Source organism: Myxocyprinus asiaticus, chromosome 25 (assembly GCF_019703515.2).
Source record: "Myxocyprinus asiaticus isolate MX2 ecotype Aquarium Trade chromosome 25, UBuf_Myxa_2, whole genome shotgun sequence".
Taxonomy (NCBI): domain Eukaryota; kingdom Metazoa; phylum Chordata; class Actinopteri; order Cypriniformes; family Catostomidae; genus Myxocyprinus; species Myxocyprinus asiaticus.
The window spans coordinates 40,435,065-40,451,784 of NC_059368.1; the positions used below are offsets into that span (position 1 = coordinate 40,435,065).

General features: G+C 37.1%; 1 protein-coding gene across 9 annotated transcripts in view; it reads right to left on the minus strand.

Annotated features, from left to right (window-relative positions):
- Positions 1–16,720, minus strand: part of zdhhc14 (zinc finger DHHC-type palmitoyltransferase 14) — a 70,066-nt gene that overhangs the window by 32,734 nt on the left and 20,612 nt on the right. For all 9 annotated transcript variants that reach the window (XR_007892996.1, XR_007892994.1, XR_007892995.1 and 6 more), the window contains exon 2: positions 13,279–13,439. Coding sequence is in view for 3 of the 9 variants with exons in the window: in XM_051654814.1 (XP_051510774.1) it covers positions 13,279–13,439 (161 nt within the window). In the remaining 6 variants the exon portion in view is untranslated. The remainder of the gene's footprint in view (positions 1–13,278; positions 13,440–16,720) is intronic.

Consider the following 16,720-nt stretch of genomic DNA (forward strand, 5'->3'; position numbering starts at 1 on the left):
CCATCCCTCCAGATAAGGTGCCACTCTTCTCTCTATCAACTTAGCTCAAAGTATTAATAGTGATAGTGTTTGACTAACTGGGGTCAGGAAGCAGACAGACCATCCATGTGCAAGCTGCCTTGAGATGTCACACAGGTCATATAAACTACAACACATAGAGACTGTATCACCTAAATATCATATAGAGACTGTGTCTGTTCTGCAAACTGCCAAACACAAAAATCACATTAAGTCATTTAGAATTTTTTTGTATTAATGTCAAACTTGAAAATAACAAAAATAAATAAATAAATAAAAACAACCATCATATAAAGGTAGGGCTACCAAACATTAGATCACGTTCATCCAAAGCACTAACTGTAAATGAAATTATTACAGATCACAGTTTGGATTCCCTCTGTTTAACTGAAAACTGGCTTAAACCAGATTAATATATTGGTTTAAATGAGTCTACTCCCCCAGGTTTTTGTTATAAACATGAGCCTTGCCTGAAGGGTCGAGGAGGAGGAGTTGCTACAATTTACAGTGATGTTTTTGGTGTTACTCAGAGGACTGGATACAAGTTTATTTATTTTGAAGTGATAATGCTTAATGTGATATCGTAACATAATAAAAATAATCATTGTATAAATAATAATAATAATAAAACAAATTTAGATATCTCTCGCTGTCATCTTTTGCTCTTGCTACATTATATAGACCACATGGGCCATCCGGAGGAAATGGTGTTATATGATGGTTGAAGGGCGGGGGAGGGAGTGCGCGCAAATTACGCATTTATTGTGCATCAAACTTTAAAAAGTGTGTCATTGAACAAGAAATAAAAATTAAACTCTTGTGAAATATCACAAAATACTTTAACAAACCTTTTTGCATTGTTCTTTTTTTACATTTCTGTCTGTTAGAGATGACTGTAGCCCATCTCATACATCAGTAACATGTTCACGTCAAGGACTAAAAATATTCTAAATGTCAGATTCTGTTAATATTGTTAAAATCCAATATTCAAAACAACTAAATATCACTAAACAGCTGAAAATAATTAAATAGTTCAGTCCTATCCTTGCTGGAAGTTTTTCAATTATAGGTGCTTTTAATTCTTTGCGAGTTATATGTTTCCAGCTGCACTGAATAAATGTCCAGAACGTGTTGCTAATCTCATCAATGAAATTACAAACAAAAATGTTTGAGTTGTTATTTGATTCCGTTTACAAAGACAGGATTATGAGGATAATTTTAACAATTTTACTTCAAACATTGTTGAGGAAAATATGACTAGAAATAAACAACACAGTAAGATTTCACCAATGCACTGACAATGTTTTAGAAGAATGAAAAACTTGTTGAATAAAACCTTGTTTATTCAAATAATCCAGTTTTAGGATTGTGAGGATGTTGTTGCTGTTGTTGTTGTTGTTTTGTTTTAAAGGTGTACTCAGTAATTTTTTTTCTCATTTAAAAGTTTCACTCCTAAAGAAATTTGTTGTAATTTGAAAACATAAAGTATGTTTAAAAAAATCTGAGCATACAGTAGATGAAGACTGCAGTCATATCAGTAACCTTATAAAAGCTCTTTTATTCGACTGCCATGTTAGAATCACATGACCATCTGAAAACGACTCGCTTAATCTCAGTAACTGCCCTGTTACTGGACACTTTCAGAGATTTTCTACAATTGCACCGGTAACAAAAAACGATTGCTTTGAATGATGCTGCATCCACACCACTGTGTCTCAGTGTAATTCCAAGACGACTTACTCCAAAAAATTACCTTTAAGTTCACCTTTCTACTGTGTGCCGAGAGATGAAAGCGTCGATCCCCAGTGAAGCGCTTTTATAATCACCTATTTTCAAACGCATCCGATAAACAAGCCATCAACATAATAAATATATTATTACAACTTACATCTGCAATGAAACGAACCCAGATAGCACACGTGTCTCCGAGATATCAGTTTTAGATCTTTTCATCTGGAAAGCATCACATTCTAAATTACATCTTCTAAAAGTCTTAAAAAGATCAGATTTACAAACATTCTTAATCATAAATGTCTCAAAGACATCTACTGAATATCTTTTTGACATCCGAGAGGAAACGTCTTTTTGACATATTGCAGATGAGCAAACAACATAAAAAAATACACTACCAGTCAAAAGTTTTGAAACACTTGACTGAAATGTTTCTCATGATCTTAAAAATCTTTTGATCCGAAGGCGTATGCTTAAATGTTTGAATTTGTTTTGTAGACAAAAATATTATTGTGCCACTAAAATTAAATAAATAAAAAAAAGTTTTTGAATTTGATGACTTGGACCAAATAATAAAGAAAAGCAGCCAATAAGTGCCCAACATAGATGGGAACTCCTTCAATACTGTTTAAAAAGCATCCCAGGGTGATACCTCAAGAATTTGGTTGAGAAAATGTCAAGAGTACATGTCTGCAAATTCTAGGCAAAGGGTGACTACCTTGAAGATGCTAAAATATAACACAGTTTTGATTTATTTTGGATTTTGTTTAGTCACAACATAATGTGTTTTTGGAACATTAAAGCATGTAAACCTATTCTAGTAGACCCCCAAAATAAAATTATGAACCTGTAAATGAGCATAATATGGGCTCTTTAAGAGAGCAGCTCGGAAAATAGAGGGCAAGTGGAAGAGTACAAAATTAGAGGTATTTCACAGTGCATGGAAGGAGTGTCTCAAGCTACAGACAGGCTCTAAAACCTACCAAGTCTGCTTATTTGAGCACACTCATAGAAAATAACCACAACAATCCTAGGTGTTTATTCAGTACTGTTGCTAAATTGTTGAGGAATAAAACTGAACCAGATATTACATTGCAGCACAGTAGTTATGACTTTATACATTTCTTTACTGATAAAATCGAAATAATCAGAAACAAAATCGGAATTATGCATCCGTCTGCCACAGCACCTCAGAAGACAGTCACTGCGTCCGAATATCTATACCTCCCTACAATATAGTATACCAAAAACAGTATGCCAGTGGAGTAGTATGTCCGAATCCATAGTATTCATAAGACAGTAAGCGAGAAATGACCGGATGACCTACTATTTCCGGCAGGAATCCGAAGTGTGGATCGGTTGAACACTTTCCTATCCCACAATTAATTGGGAGCTGATGAGACATCACGTTCAAACACTGGATTTAAAACAAATGGTGGAGAACCGCGGGACAGAAGGCTGTTTTCAACAGTAAGTGCTTTATACACAAAGAACGTTGCTCATTGTGCTTAATGGCGCTTGTTTAACCGAACTTGAGTGGATTATTTTCACGGCTGTTGTTGTCACGTCATATATTCTGGTCACGGGACCATGCGTACGTTCCCGGATGTTAGTATGTCCGAATTCTATTCATACTGCCTCTCGCATACTTAAAGAGCATACTGTTTTACCGGCCGAGAAGTGTGTTTCTCATCAAATACAGTACATACTGTGACAGTATGTGGTTTCGGACGCAGGGAGTGTCTAAAATTATTCTGTACGTGCAACTTCAATCCTCTAACAAAACTTATCAAAACATCAAAAGTACAAATTACTCTTATCATCTGATCGCAGTTGCATTTTTCTTCTAGTGCTATTACATCTTAGTGCTGCCTTCGTCACCATAGATCACGACATTCTCTTGGATAGGCTTGAGAGTTATGTTGGCAGTTGTGGACAGGCATTAGCTTGGTTTAGGTCCTACTTAGCTGACCACTTCCACAATGTATGTGTAAAAGAGGAACTGTCAGATCAAATTAAAGTTCACGGTGGAGTGTCACAGGGGTCAGTTTTAGGGCCTCTGCTTTTCTCCTTATATATACTTCCCCTGGGAGATATAATCAGGAACCAAGGAATTAGTTTTCACTGCTATGCCAAAGATACCCAACATTATATTTCTTCTAGGGCTGCAACTAACGATTATTTTGATAATCTATTAATCTAATGATTATTAGAACGATTATTAGACTATTTGGGCGATTATTGCAACGATTAATCATTAGCTCTTAACCGATTATTCAGCTTGTGCCCTACTTAAAAGGTTGTATTATACGTGCTTACTAACAATAAAGAGGACAAAATCATCTTTTAAAAATACCTCTGAATGACATTCACTGAATTAAAGGGGAAAAATACTTTTAAGTTTCATTCAATAAAGAAATTCACTGCAAAAAATACTATTGCTATCAAGTGTTTTTGTCTTGTTTTTCATTTAAAATTGTCTAAAAATCCTTAAAAGATACATTTACTTGAGAAGCAACATATAAGCTATTTAGACTTGCTTTAAGAGAATGTATCTTAAATATAAGTGTATTTTGTATATAAGTGTATTTTTTCACTTGGTTATTCTTCTGTGAGTGCAGTAAAGACAAAATATACTTATACTCAAGATCTATTCTCTAAAAGCAAGTCTAGATATCTTATATCCTACTTCTCAGGTGAATGCATCTTTTTTTAGAGGATTTTTAGATGTTTTAAAATTTGTGTATTTTTAATATTATATTCAACATTCTCAGATAAAATACGCTGGCTACCACCCCTGGAGTTCGCTTGTTCGCTAGTTCAAATCCCAGGGCGTGCTGAGTGACTCCAGCCAGGTCTCCTAAGCAACCAAATTGGCCCGGTTGCTAGGGAGGGTAGAGTCACATGGGGTAACCTCCTCGTGGTCGCTATAATGTGGTTTGTTCTCGGTGGGGCGCATGGTGAATTGAGCGTGGTTGCCGCGGTGGATGGCGTGAAGCCTCCACACGCGCTATGTCTCGCGCTCAACAAGCCACGTGATAAGATGCGCGGGTTGACTGTCTCAGACGCGGAGGCAACTGGGATTCGTCCTCCGCCACCCGGACTGAGGTGAATCACTATGCGACCACGAGGACTTACAGCGCATTGGGAATTGGGCATTCCAAATTGGGAGAAAAAGGGGAAAAACCCCAAAAAAAACAAACAAAAACATTCTCAGATAAAAAAAATTTCTTCTGCAGTATAGCTGCTAAAGAAAATTTATGTTGTTTTAAAGGAGTTTTAGATATTTATATTGGAAAACAAGCCAAAACAAAACAAAGTATTTTGTTGCAGTGTATAATGGGGCGAAGACTACCCTCTCTCACCTTTCTGTTCACTTCAATCCATCTTTAACTCACAAAACAACAAATTCTCTCTTATTAATAAAGCAGCATATTGCCAGTTTTCATCACGATAAGAAATGCATATATAGTGACACATATATTATGATTCAATAAGTCGCGAGCCATCACGTTATAATCTAGCTGCATTAAGCGTGTGCGCTCAAGGGATAAGCGTCTCCGTGACAGAGTGTTCCTCAGAAGGGAGCAGTTTCAATCTCTGCTCCTTAGATCGGGACATTCGCACAACTCATAGAAGATGTGCTGACCAAACACAGTAATGCCAGTTTCGGAGTTTGTAGTTATTTACACGATCTGCTTCCATATTATTTGAACTTTAATTAAGCTATAACGCATTAAATATAACTGCATTTAAGATGAAACGCCGGGGTGTTTCCTTTAAAGAGCTCCGGCTTATTCCACAATGAGAGTGCTTCTATATTTACTTATTTGGTATTTTTTCCCTCAATTCCCTCATACTTTGTGATCTACATCACCTGAAGCTGTTTGGAAAGTTTAGAGATTATCTGGACTGAGCTGTGTAATTCTTCCTCTCCTCAGTCAGGCGCAAACTGCAATGATGCTCTGGTGCGTCATCATTAGAGTTTAATGTGATCTCATGTTACATTAAATGAGATCAAACGACTATACGACAACGAAAATTTTTGTCGTTAATTTTTTATTGTTGACGTTGTTGATAACGTCGACTAATCGTTTCAGCCCTAATTTCTGCTAAACCAAAGGAAATCTCAACATTTTTCAAATTAGCAATGTGTATAAATTATATAAAATATTGGATGGCTAGAAATTTCCTTCTACTAAATTGCGACAAAACAAAAGGTACTAATTATTGAAACAAACACCTCTAAAAATAAGCCGCTAAAATATAATTTGACTCGATGGATGTACTGTTACGTCATCTTCTACAGCAAAATATTTAGGTGTTACATTTGATAGCAATCTACCCTTTGAAAAACACATTTCCAATGTTAGTACAACAGCATTCTTCCATCTCAGAAATATTGCTAAGTTATGACACATGCTCTCTGTTGCTGATGCCGAAAAAGTAACTCATGCGTTCATGACCTCAAGACTAGATTATTGTAATGCATTATTGGAAGATGTCCTGCAAGTTCAATAAATACACTTCAATTGGTTCAAAATGCAGCAGCTAGAGTAGCGACTAGAACCAAGAAATAGGATCATGATTAGCCCCATTTTACAATCGTTACATTGGGTACCTGTTAAATTTTGTATTAATCTTAAAATTCTGTTAAATACTAACAAAACTTTGAATGGTTTAGCTCCAAAGTACTTAAGTGACCTTTTATCAAGCTATAATCCATCACGTTAACCAAGATCCGGCATGTTAATAATACAGAGAATATCAAAATCCACAAAAGGAGAAAGATAATTTTCCTATTTAGCTCATAAACTATTAAATAGTCTTCCTAGCAGTGTTCGGGACTCAGACACACTCTCTCAGTTTAAATCTAGACTAAAGACTCATCTGTTCAACCAGGAATTCCCCTAATTTATCCAACTCAGAGTTATGCTGCTTTTAGGTCTGCCATTGGATCCACATGATCTCTTATTCTATAACCCTGCTTTAAAGTGAATGGCATCAATGCTAGTATTATTCTATTTGTTTCCCTGTCTCAACCTCGGGATATTTATCCCGAGTTTACCAGAGCTTGCCAGATACAGCTCACGTCCTGCCTGATGTCCGACTCCCACTGCAACGTGTCGCTGAGTGATGATGACTAACTGCAGTTATATTAATTATTATAAACTAACAGTGAACAACACTTACAGCACATATTTATCTTAGTTAATGTTAATACCAACATATACCAGTACATTTTTAACATTAAAAATTATGTTAATGTATGGTACATGAAAAAATGAATACATTATGAACTAAAATGAACAAATGTAGATTTATAAATTACCATTAACCAAGATTAATACAGTGCATCTGGAAAGTATTCACAGTGCTTCACTTTTTCCACATTTTGTTATGTTACAGCCTTATTCCAAAATGGATTAAATTCATTACTTTCCTCAAAATTCTACAAACAATACCCCATAATGACAACGTGAAAGAAGTTTGTTTGAAATCTTTGCAAATTTATTAAAAATAAAAAACGAAATAAATCACATGTACATAAGTATTCACAGCCTTTGCTCAATACTTTGTTGAAGCACCTTTGGTACCAATTACAGCCTCAAGTCTTTTTGAGTATGATGCTACAAGCTTGGCACACCTATTTTTGGGCAGTTTCTCCCATTCTTCTTTGCAGGACCTCTCAAGCTCCATCAGGTTGGATGGGGAGCGTCAGTGCACAGCCATTTTCAGATCTCTCCAGAGATGTTCAATCGGGTTCAAGTCTGGGCTCTGGCTGGGCCACTCAAGGACATTCACAGAGTTGTCCCGTAACCACTCCTTTGTTATCTTGGCTGTGTGCTTAGGGTCGTTGTCCTGTTGGAAGATGAACCTTCGCCCCAGTCTGAGGTCCAGAGCGCTCTGGAGCAGGTTTTCATCAAGGATGTCTCTGTACATTGCTGCATTCATCTTTCCCTCGATCCTGACTAGTCTCCCAGTTCCTGCCGCTGAAAAACATCCCCACAGCATGATGCTGCCACCACAATGCAACACTGTAGGGAGGGAGGGTATTGGCCAGGTGATGAGCGGTGCCTGGTTTCCTCCAGACATGACGCTTGCCATTCAGGCCAAAGAGTTCAATCTTTGTTTCTCATGGTCTGAGAGTCCTTCAGGTGTCTTTTGGCAAACTCCAGGTGGGCTGTCATGTGCCTTTTACTGAGGAGTAGCTTCCATCTGGCCACTCTACCATACAGGCCTGACTGGTGGAGTGCTGCAGAGATGGTTGTTCTACTGGAAGGTTCTCCTCTCTCCACAGAGAAACACTGGAGCTCTGTCAGAGTGACCATCGGGTTCTTAGTCACCTCCCTGACTAAGGCCCTTCTCCCCTGATTGCTCAGTTTGGCCGGGCAGCCAGCTCTAGGAAGAGTCCTGGTGGTTCCAAACTTCTTCCATTTACGGATGATGGAGGCCACTGTGCTCATTGGGACCTTCAATGCTGCAGAAATGTTTCTGTACCCTTCCCCAGATCTGAGCCTGTCTCGGAGGTCTACAGACAATTCCTTGGACTTCATGGCTTGGTTTGTGCTCTGACATGCACTGTTAACTGTGGGACCTTACATAGACAGGTGTGTGCCTTTCCAAATCATGTCCAATCAACTGAATTTACCACAGGTGGACTCCAATCAAGTTGTAGAAACATCTCAAGGATGATCAGTGGAAACAGGATGCACCTGAGCTCAATTTTGAGTGTCATGGCAAAGGCTGTGAATACTTATGTACATGTGATTTGGTTCGTTTTTTATTTTTAATACATTTGCAAAGATTTCAAACAAACTTCTTTCACATTGTCATTATGGGGTATTGTTTGTAGAATTTTGAGGAAAATAATGAATTTAATCCATTTTGGAATAAGGCTGTAACATAACAAAATGTGGAAAAAGTGAAGCGCTGTGAATACTTTCCGGATGCACTGTAAATGCTATAAAAAATGGTAACACTTTACAACAAGGTTCCATTTGTTAACATTAGTTGACTACATTAGTAAACATGAACTAACAATAAACAATACAGCATTGACATTTGGTGTTGGCCATGTTAATTTCATCATACACTAATCCATTTTTAAAATGAAAAGTTGTATACATTAACATTAGTTAATGCAGTATGAACTAACATGAACAAACAATGAACAATTGTATTTTATAAATTAACATTATCTTAGATTAATAAATGCTGTAAAAATATATAGTTAATTGTTAGTTCATGATACCTAATGCATTAACCAATGCTAACAAAAGGAACCTTTATTGTAAAATGTTACCAAAAATATTGTTTTTTTGTTTGCTCATGATGCAACAAGTACAACCTAATTGTGAAGTGTTAGCCTGCATGTGATGACACTTGATCAGAAATGTAAGTGCAGCGTAGTTCTAGCGGGAAGACTAGCAGCTGTACATCATCGCACCATTAGCTAGGTAACTCCTAGCCAATCACATGTAAGCCATTGTTTTATAAGTCTGCTCACAATCTATCATATTGCTGTTTCAGTGTGCTAACACGGCAACCTTCACCACCCCGCCACCACCACCAGTTGAGTCCCGTCCTGCATGGGGGTAGGCTCCTCGCCCCTGCCTCCTATCTCCGGCAGGATATGATGGTTCCGAGTACAACTTCTTCGGACCGCCAGACGGGGCTTACGCCAAAGAGAGACATTACATTTTCACTCATGTCTGCAAGTCTTCCTGATAGAACTTACTAATACTCAAAATAATACCAAAGTTAAATAAATATCAAAGTTAAAAATGTTATTTGTCAAATTCACAACAACACAGCATACTGCAGCATTTGCTGACATGAATGAAATTGACATGAGTTCATGGAATGAATTATATTCAAAAGTTTTGTTTGAGGTCAACTAAATGAGGCTCCAATTTATAAACTATAAATTATAAACTAAATGAGGCTCCAATTTATCCAGTGAAAATGTCTTGCCCCATTGACTTCCATTGAAGAGCATTACTATACTGATTTTTGTTTGTTTTTACAAACTGTTTTAACGTGTCAAAATGATTTTCTGTGGTAATCGACTGCATGGCACAAATTGTGTCAATAGAGCTTAGGCTGTATTGAACAGAAACTTCCTGTAATACCTCTTACTTGACTCTCAACACACTTTTCAGCATCTTCTAAGCAGCATGCAGCACCCTTGGGGCTCACAGCAGTGTTTACTTGCTACTATATTATTCATTTGAACAGCAGGGGCACATTACTCCAAATCCAGAGCTGAAAACCCTGAGCTAAAGTGCACTTCACTGGCTCAGCCCCTGTGATTTCAATTTACAGTAACTGGGGTCCACTAATCTTATATATATATATCTCAATAAGTACACCAGGTTTCTGAACTGAGAATAAATTGAGAATGCCTTTTAACATCAAATTGAATTCCTAAATTTTTAAGAATTTTAAATGAGGTATCCAACAGGATGCAAAATTGTTATTTGAATTTAATTAATAATTGATTTTAATTTGATAAAATCACTGAATAATCATACCCATGTAAAGTTATAGCCATTATTATAACTTTGTTGCCATGACTATGTAATGGTGGTAGGCAATGTAATCGATTTTATCACGCTAAAATCAGGTAGAACAGCGATATTATCACACAAAAATTATATAAAGGTAAATCTGTTGCAAAACTGCAAAGCTTGTAGATTTGAATTTGAGAACTTGTACAATAAATATTTCTATTCGTAAGTTGAAATTTACACTCACAGTAACAATGTGAATAAAAATCTGAAAAAGTTGAATGTTGCAATCTACAACTAGATAATATTCAAAAAGCTGTGTTTTTAATTCAAAGTTGTAGACAAATAGTCACAAATGTTTAAAATGGCATTCACATAATTAAAACAACAGACACAAACTTGTATTACAAATTTACTTTTGTACTTTAATTCACTTTCGCAGCACAGCCACAAATCGGCAGTTACAACCTCTCAAATCTGCCACTGCAACTTCAAATCTTCCAGCCTTGACTTTTGCGATAAACCAGTAGCAAAACTCACTTGTGCACTTGTAAAACCAGATGCGCGAGAGCAGGCTACCGGTATTGGGCAGTTGTCTAACTATAAGAGCTCTGCTTTGCTTCACTTTCATCCTTATAATCTCTGTGTAAAGTGTAATAATAACGTTTAGACTGAGGAGAGATGCCGTGAATAAATTGACGATTAAGAAAATATATGGTTTGTCTAAATTTTCATAGCAATTGGTGGTATTTTTATAAAGTGTGTTTTTTGTCTGTACTGTATAGTTAAAAAGTTGTTTATCTGTATCTGTCATTTGCTTCAGGCTACATATTCTATAAAAATCAAGCTTTCTGCCTTCTTCTATAGATGGAATTCATATGTGATCACTCAATGATAATTGAAAGTATAATTTATGCAGTAGATGTGTAATTTGTACTCATCTTGCATTCATAGCGCTAATGCTAGCATGCTGACCTTGGCCATAGTATGCATCTGTAAAAATCTAACTTTTAAAGTGCATGTAACACACTCGGTGTGTATTTTAATATTTATGGACTGGCCCCATTCACTTCCATTGTAAGTGCCTTACTGTTTCTTGGTGGGGTTTTTTTTCTTTTCTTTTTTTTTTATAAACGAGGGACAAATTAGTTCAGTAATTGTTTTCTGATTATTTAGAAATGAGTATTTAAAGTATATATATTTTATATATATTTTTTATTATTATCAAGTAATTTTCTAGGGTTGTATGAAAAAAATTAAACGCTGTACTGGTGGCTGTGGTCTTCAAAAAAGAAAAATATGTCTAATCAGTTGTTTCCAACATAACAGAATAAATAGAGTTTGCCATAGTTAAAAGTAGAATAGACAAAAATAATAAATATTCTCTGTTGTGTGACAGTTTTAAAGGAATAGTTCAACCAGTTCTCTCATTATTTACTCACCCACATGCCATCCCAGATGTGTATAACTTTCTTTTTATTTTGCAGAACACAAATTAAAATTTTTTGAAGAAATTTCAGGTCTGTAGGTCCATACAATGCAAGTGAATGGGTGCCAAAAATCACAAAGGCAGTATAAAAGTAATCCATATGACTCCAGTGGTTAAATCCCTATTTTCTTAAGCAATATGAAAGGTGTGGGTAAGAAACAGATACATTTTTAAGTACATTTTGTATATAAATTCTTCTTCCTGCTCAGAAGTGGGCGTATGCATGAAGAATGTAAGATGTCCAAAAACACAAGAAGGAGAATGTGAAAGTTCAAGTGGAGACCAGTAAGTCCAGTTTTACAGTAAAACTGGACTTAAATATTGACCTGTTTCTCACCCACACCTATCAAATCGCTTCTGGAGACATTGATTTAACCACTGGAGTTATATGAATTACTTTTATGCGGACTTGTGTGATTTTTGGAGCTTCAAAATTTCGGCACCCATTCACTTGCATTGTTTGGGCCAAAAGAGCTGAGAAATTCTTCTAAAAATCTTCATTTGTGTTCTGCTGAAGAAAGAAAGCCACACACATCTGGGATGGCATAAGGGAGCATAAATGATGAGAGAATTTTCATTTTTGGGTAAACTATTCCTTTAAGGGTTCTCCCTCTTCAAAAATCCCAATTTAACCCCTGGCTATGTAGAAAAACTTTTATGTTCACATTAATATTTCTACATTATCACCTCAGGGTGGTGCTCATTTTCGACTTGGAAGTTTTTGGCTTTATTTATTACTTTATGAAACATTAATGCAAAAGTAATGTTAGTCTATTAAAAGTTCGGATTTTAAGCTTTCAAATGGTACCACATATGACTGGCTTATGTATCTTAGGACTTTTACAATTTAAGCGTACAATTATCTCACGGTTCTGGTCCCGTCGGTGGGAACTATTTCTACCTGATCTAAACCTCAAAAATAAGTTTTGTTAGTGTAATCTAATCATTCAGTGATGTTAAATAATATTTTGACTTGAATCAAACCAGTTAATTTAGATGTTACCACATGAAGCACATTTTTAGGTTAACATTTTTTCAGCAAACAACATCTTGTGGAGCATGGCCAAATTCCAAATCTTGAATTGAAATGGAGCGAGTTCTTAAATTCTGAATTGTGTCCTAGCCTGCAGTATACACAGATTAAGTCCATTTGTGGTCTTTGCTGGCTCCTAACACCCTAACCAATTTATGAACAACCACTACCTTAAGACTTATTAAAATTTAAACTTCAGTTTCATAATGCGAACAAATACTTTAAGAGACCTCGAATCTTTCCTAAGTATGAATATTTCAGCAGATTTTATATTACCCTGGGCTGACAGCAGACCTGAGAGGGAGCATGCATTACTCATATCACACGAGAAGAGAGGATACCATCAAATGTTCTCTGTCCCTTTTTTACTCAGAGTATTCTCGGTAGAGCACTCCACAGACCTGTAGCCACCGCCTGCAAATTTAGATCAACATTACAGAAAAGTATAAGGAAAGACAGACAGGAAGAGCAATTATATTGGCATTTCCTCCCACCTATCTGCCTCTCTATGTCTGCCGCTTCCTCTGGTGTGGCCCTGGGTAGGACACCCGGGTCGCTGAAGCTCGCTCTGAGCAGCATTCCCATTACAAAGAAGAACAGCACTCCTCCAATGGCTGGGATGGCAGGAGTCAGGTTTGATGCCAGGAATGGGCAGCTGGAAGAGAGGAAAGAGTGTTAAAACTGTCTGTAAGAAATATTACACTGTAAAAAGTGGTAACCTGAAATTGTTACCTTAAGGATCTATTTTTATTTGAGCTAAACATTAAAAATGACTATAACGTAATTAAGTCAGGTTGATTTAGTCATGTAAAATAATATAATTGATGAATCAAACCAAACAAAATAGGCTTTGCTCAGCAAGATTCTCTTTCAACCGTTGCTCCACCATTACAATATGACTTGAAAGGCAAAACTCAACGTACATGTATAAAAATGGTCACTTTAAAACGTGCAACCTTTAAATATTACTTTCGTTAGTGTAACCTAAAGAAGTCAGGTGATTTAAACATTTTTGACTTCCAGTTAATTTATCCAGTTAATTTAGATGTTACCACATGAAGCACATTTTTTTTTTAGGTTACCTGACAACATTGTTTACCGTGTAGAAGCAGACAGTTCACAATAATGTTGGCTACAGCGCCCCATGTGGGAACTCTGAGAATGTAACATGTACTTGCGTTGAGTTATTATTTGCAGTCTGACACATTTCAAAATGCAACACACAAAATTGAGCTTGTGTAGCAAGAAGTGTTTGTGTACACGTACAGTACTCGCACAGAGTATGTTTTAGGCCTAAGGTATCATAGGTGCACTCCCGAAAGAGATGCTGATTATAAATATAATTCATTCAGTACCAAAAAACTACTAATAAAAATATTTCTAATTAAAATTGGACTATTAAATTTTATGCTTATTAAACCATCGTGCTGATAAGAGAAAGGTCTCCGGCTTTGTGCCTGACAGACTACTCATTAGCTTAGCAACATGCTAACATCAGACTTTATTGGAATCAATTGTAAGTCAAGTCTTCCATACTTCCAAGTTGCTGCTTATGCAGTCACAAACAAAATGACCGACTGGTTCAGTGAAAGGGTGTATTCGTTCAGTGGGTCCAACCAATGATTTGGTCCTTCAAAGCCCGCTCTCTAATGCTATTGTCTCATGCTAAAGTCAGTCTTTAAAAGTATGACAAAGGAAGGCAAATGGAATTTACATGTCTACAAATGTATGAAGGCACTTCATACTTATGTGTTAGAATTTAAACACATAACCGTTTTCACCACAAATGGCAGGTCTTATTTTCCCTATATTTTGTCAAAAGTGGGGCTTAATTATTACGAAAACAAAGAAAAAGTTTAAGAAAAGCCTAAATATCTTACAATCAGCATCAAAGCATGACATTTCCATCCGTAATTCATGTAATTTTTACTGTGTAGACATTCATAAATTGGGTATTGTGTTTTGTGTATACCTATAAACTTGTCTTAGGTGCATTTCACCCCATCTCTCCTTGTTGAACATGATGACTCACATGCCGAACTAAACGAACGACATTCCTCCATCTCGTTCAGTCCTTCAGCAGATCTTCATTCACATGTCATTCGCAAACGTGTTTACCAGTATATTCAGTTCGTTCACGAATTACGTCTCATTTCGTTCAGACTCAAACGACCGACTAGTTCAGTGACGGGGTGTATTCGTTCAGCGGGTCAAACCGATGATATGCTCCTTCACAGTGTGCAGTCGAATGCTATTGGCTCGTGCTACAGTCAGTTTTTACAAGCATGAAAAGCAGCAGAACTTAGCTTTGAAAAGGAGAGAAGTCAGTGAACGAAAAATATGAGTCAGTGCATGGAGGTGAATGAGAACAATTCGTTCACTTAAAAGATTCAAGAACGAAACAAACATCACTACTTGCTGTGTTGCACTGCTAGTAAATCTTACCAGTAGTCAATACTGTACATAAAACATGAAAGTGCCCAGACAAACCTGTCCTGCAGTAACAGTGTCATCTTTTATGACCATGTAAAACTGTCACTATTCCTTTAAATGTTTCTTTCTTTTGACTGTATTCAGCAAAGTGTTTACAGTCAATCTGTTGCGTAATAGCCACATATACTGTATGTGTTATTACAATTAAATAACTCAAATTTGGCATTACTGAAAGCAGAGAAGTTCATGAAATGTACAACTATCTGTTTCAAAACATTATTAAATTATCTGTGGTTTAACATATTTTGCCTAACCAGCCAAACCTGACCAAAATAGTCTGGTGGAAACACAGGATTTTATGACAAACTGCGCCCCTATGTGCATCGGTAGTAGCTCTAGGAGCAACGACGGTATGTGTATGTGTTGTCACGCTGGAGATCCGTGTTCGAATCCCCACCCTTTGACATACTTTTTCCCATGTCTCTACTCTTAATATCTTAATATTTCCTATAATACTACTTAATGTAATTTTTTTCTCTCACCTTTTTCTCCCCAATTTTGGAATGCCCAATTCCCAATGCTCTCTAAGTCCTCGTGGTGGCGTATTGACTCGCCTCAATCCGGGTGGCGGAGGACGAATCTCAGTTCCCTCCACGTCTGAGACCGTCAATCCGCGCATCTTATCACGTGGCTTGTTGAGTGCGTTACGGTATCCATGCACAACTCACCAAGCGCCCCACCGAGAGCGAACCACATTATAGCGACCACGAGGAGGTTACCCCATGTGAATCTACCCTCTCTAGCAACCGGGCCAATTTGTTTGCTTGGGAGACCTGGCTGGAGTCACTCAGCACGCCCTGGATTCGAACTCGCGACTCCAGGGGTGGTAGTCAGCGTCTTTACTCGCTGAGCTACCCAGGACCCCCATACCACTTATAGTAATAAATAAAAGAGATTCCTCATAGTGATTGCATCACAGTGAAAGTCGGGGAGTTGAGAGAGTGGTCTGATCCAGATAAAATTAACCTTTTTTTTTACCATTTACTTTAGTAATATTGTAGTAACCATGTGTTTTGGTTGAAACTATATAGTTCTGATGTACTAAGCATGTGCATACTAGAGTAACATGTTGTTAATAGTAGTTAATAGTAACCATGTTTAATTTTGTGGTTACTATGATTTTACTAGAAACATACCATGGTGATACTATGGTTACTGTAGTAAAACCATGGTTAATTTTTTTAGGGGTTGGTGCAGGACAGAGCTAGTCAACTGGCGGCCCGCGGGCCAAATCCAGCCCGCCAATCATCTTTGTCCAGCCCTCCGACTGATTTTTGATCAAATTGTCTTGCCATCTGATATACCAGGGCACTCAGCATTCTTAGGCACGAGCCTCTGCAATCAGGGGTGAGTTTAACAACGCTCAATGGCACATGCAACAGCATTCAGCAGTCATCAGTTGTCCAGACCAGAGCGCATGTTTAAGCTTTTCTGCCGATAGTT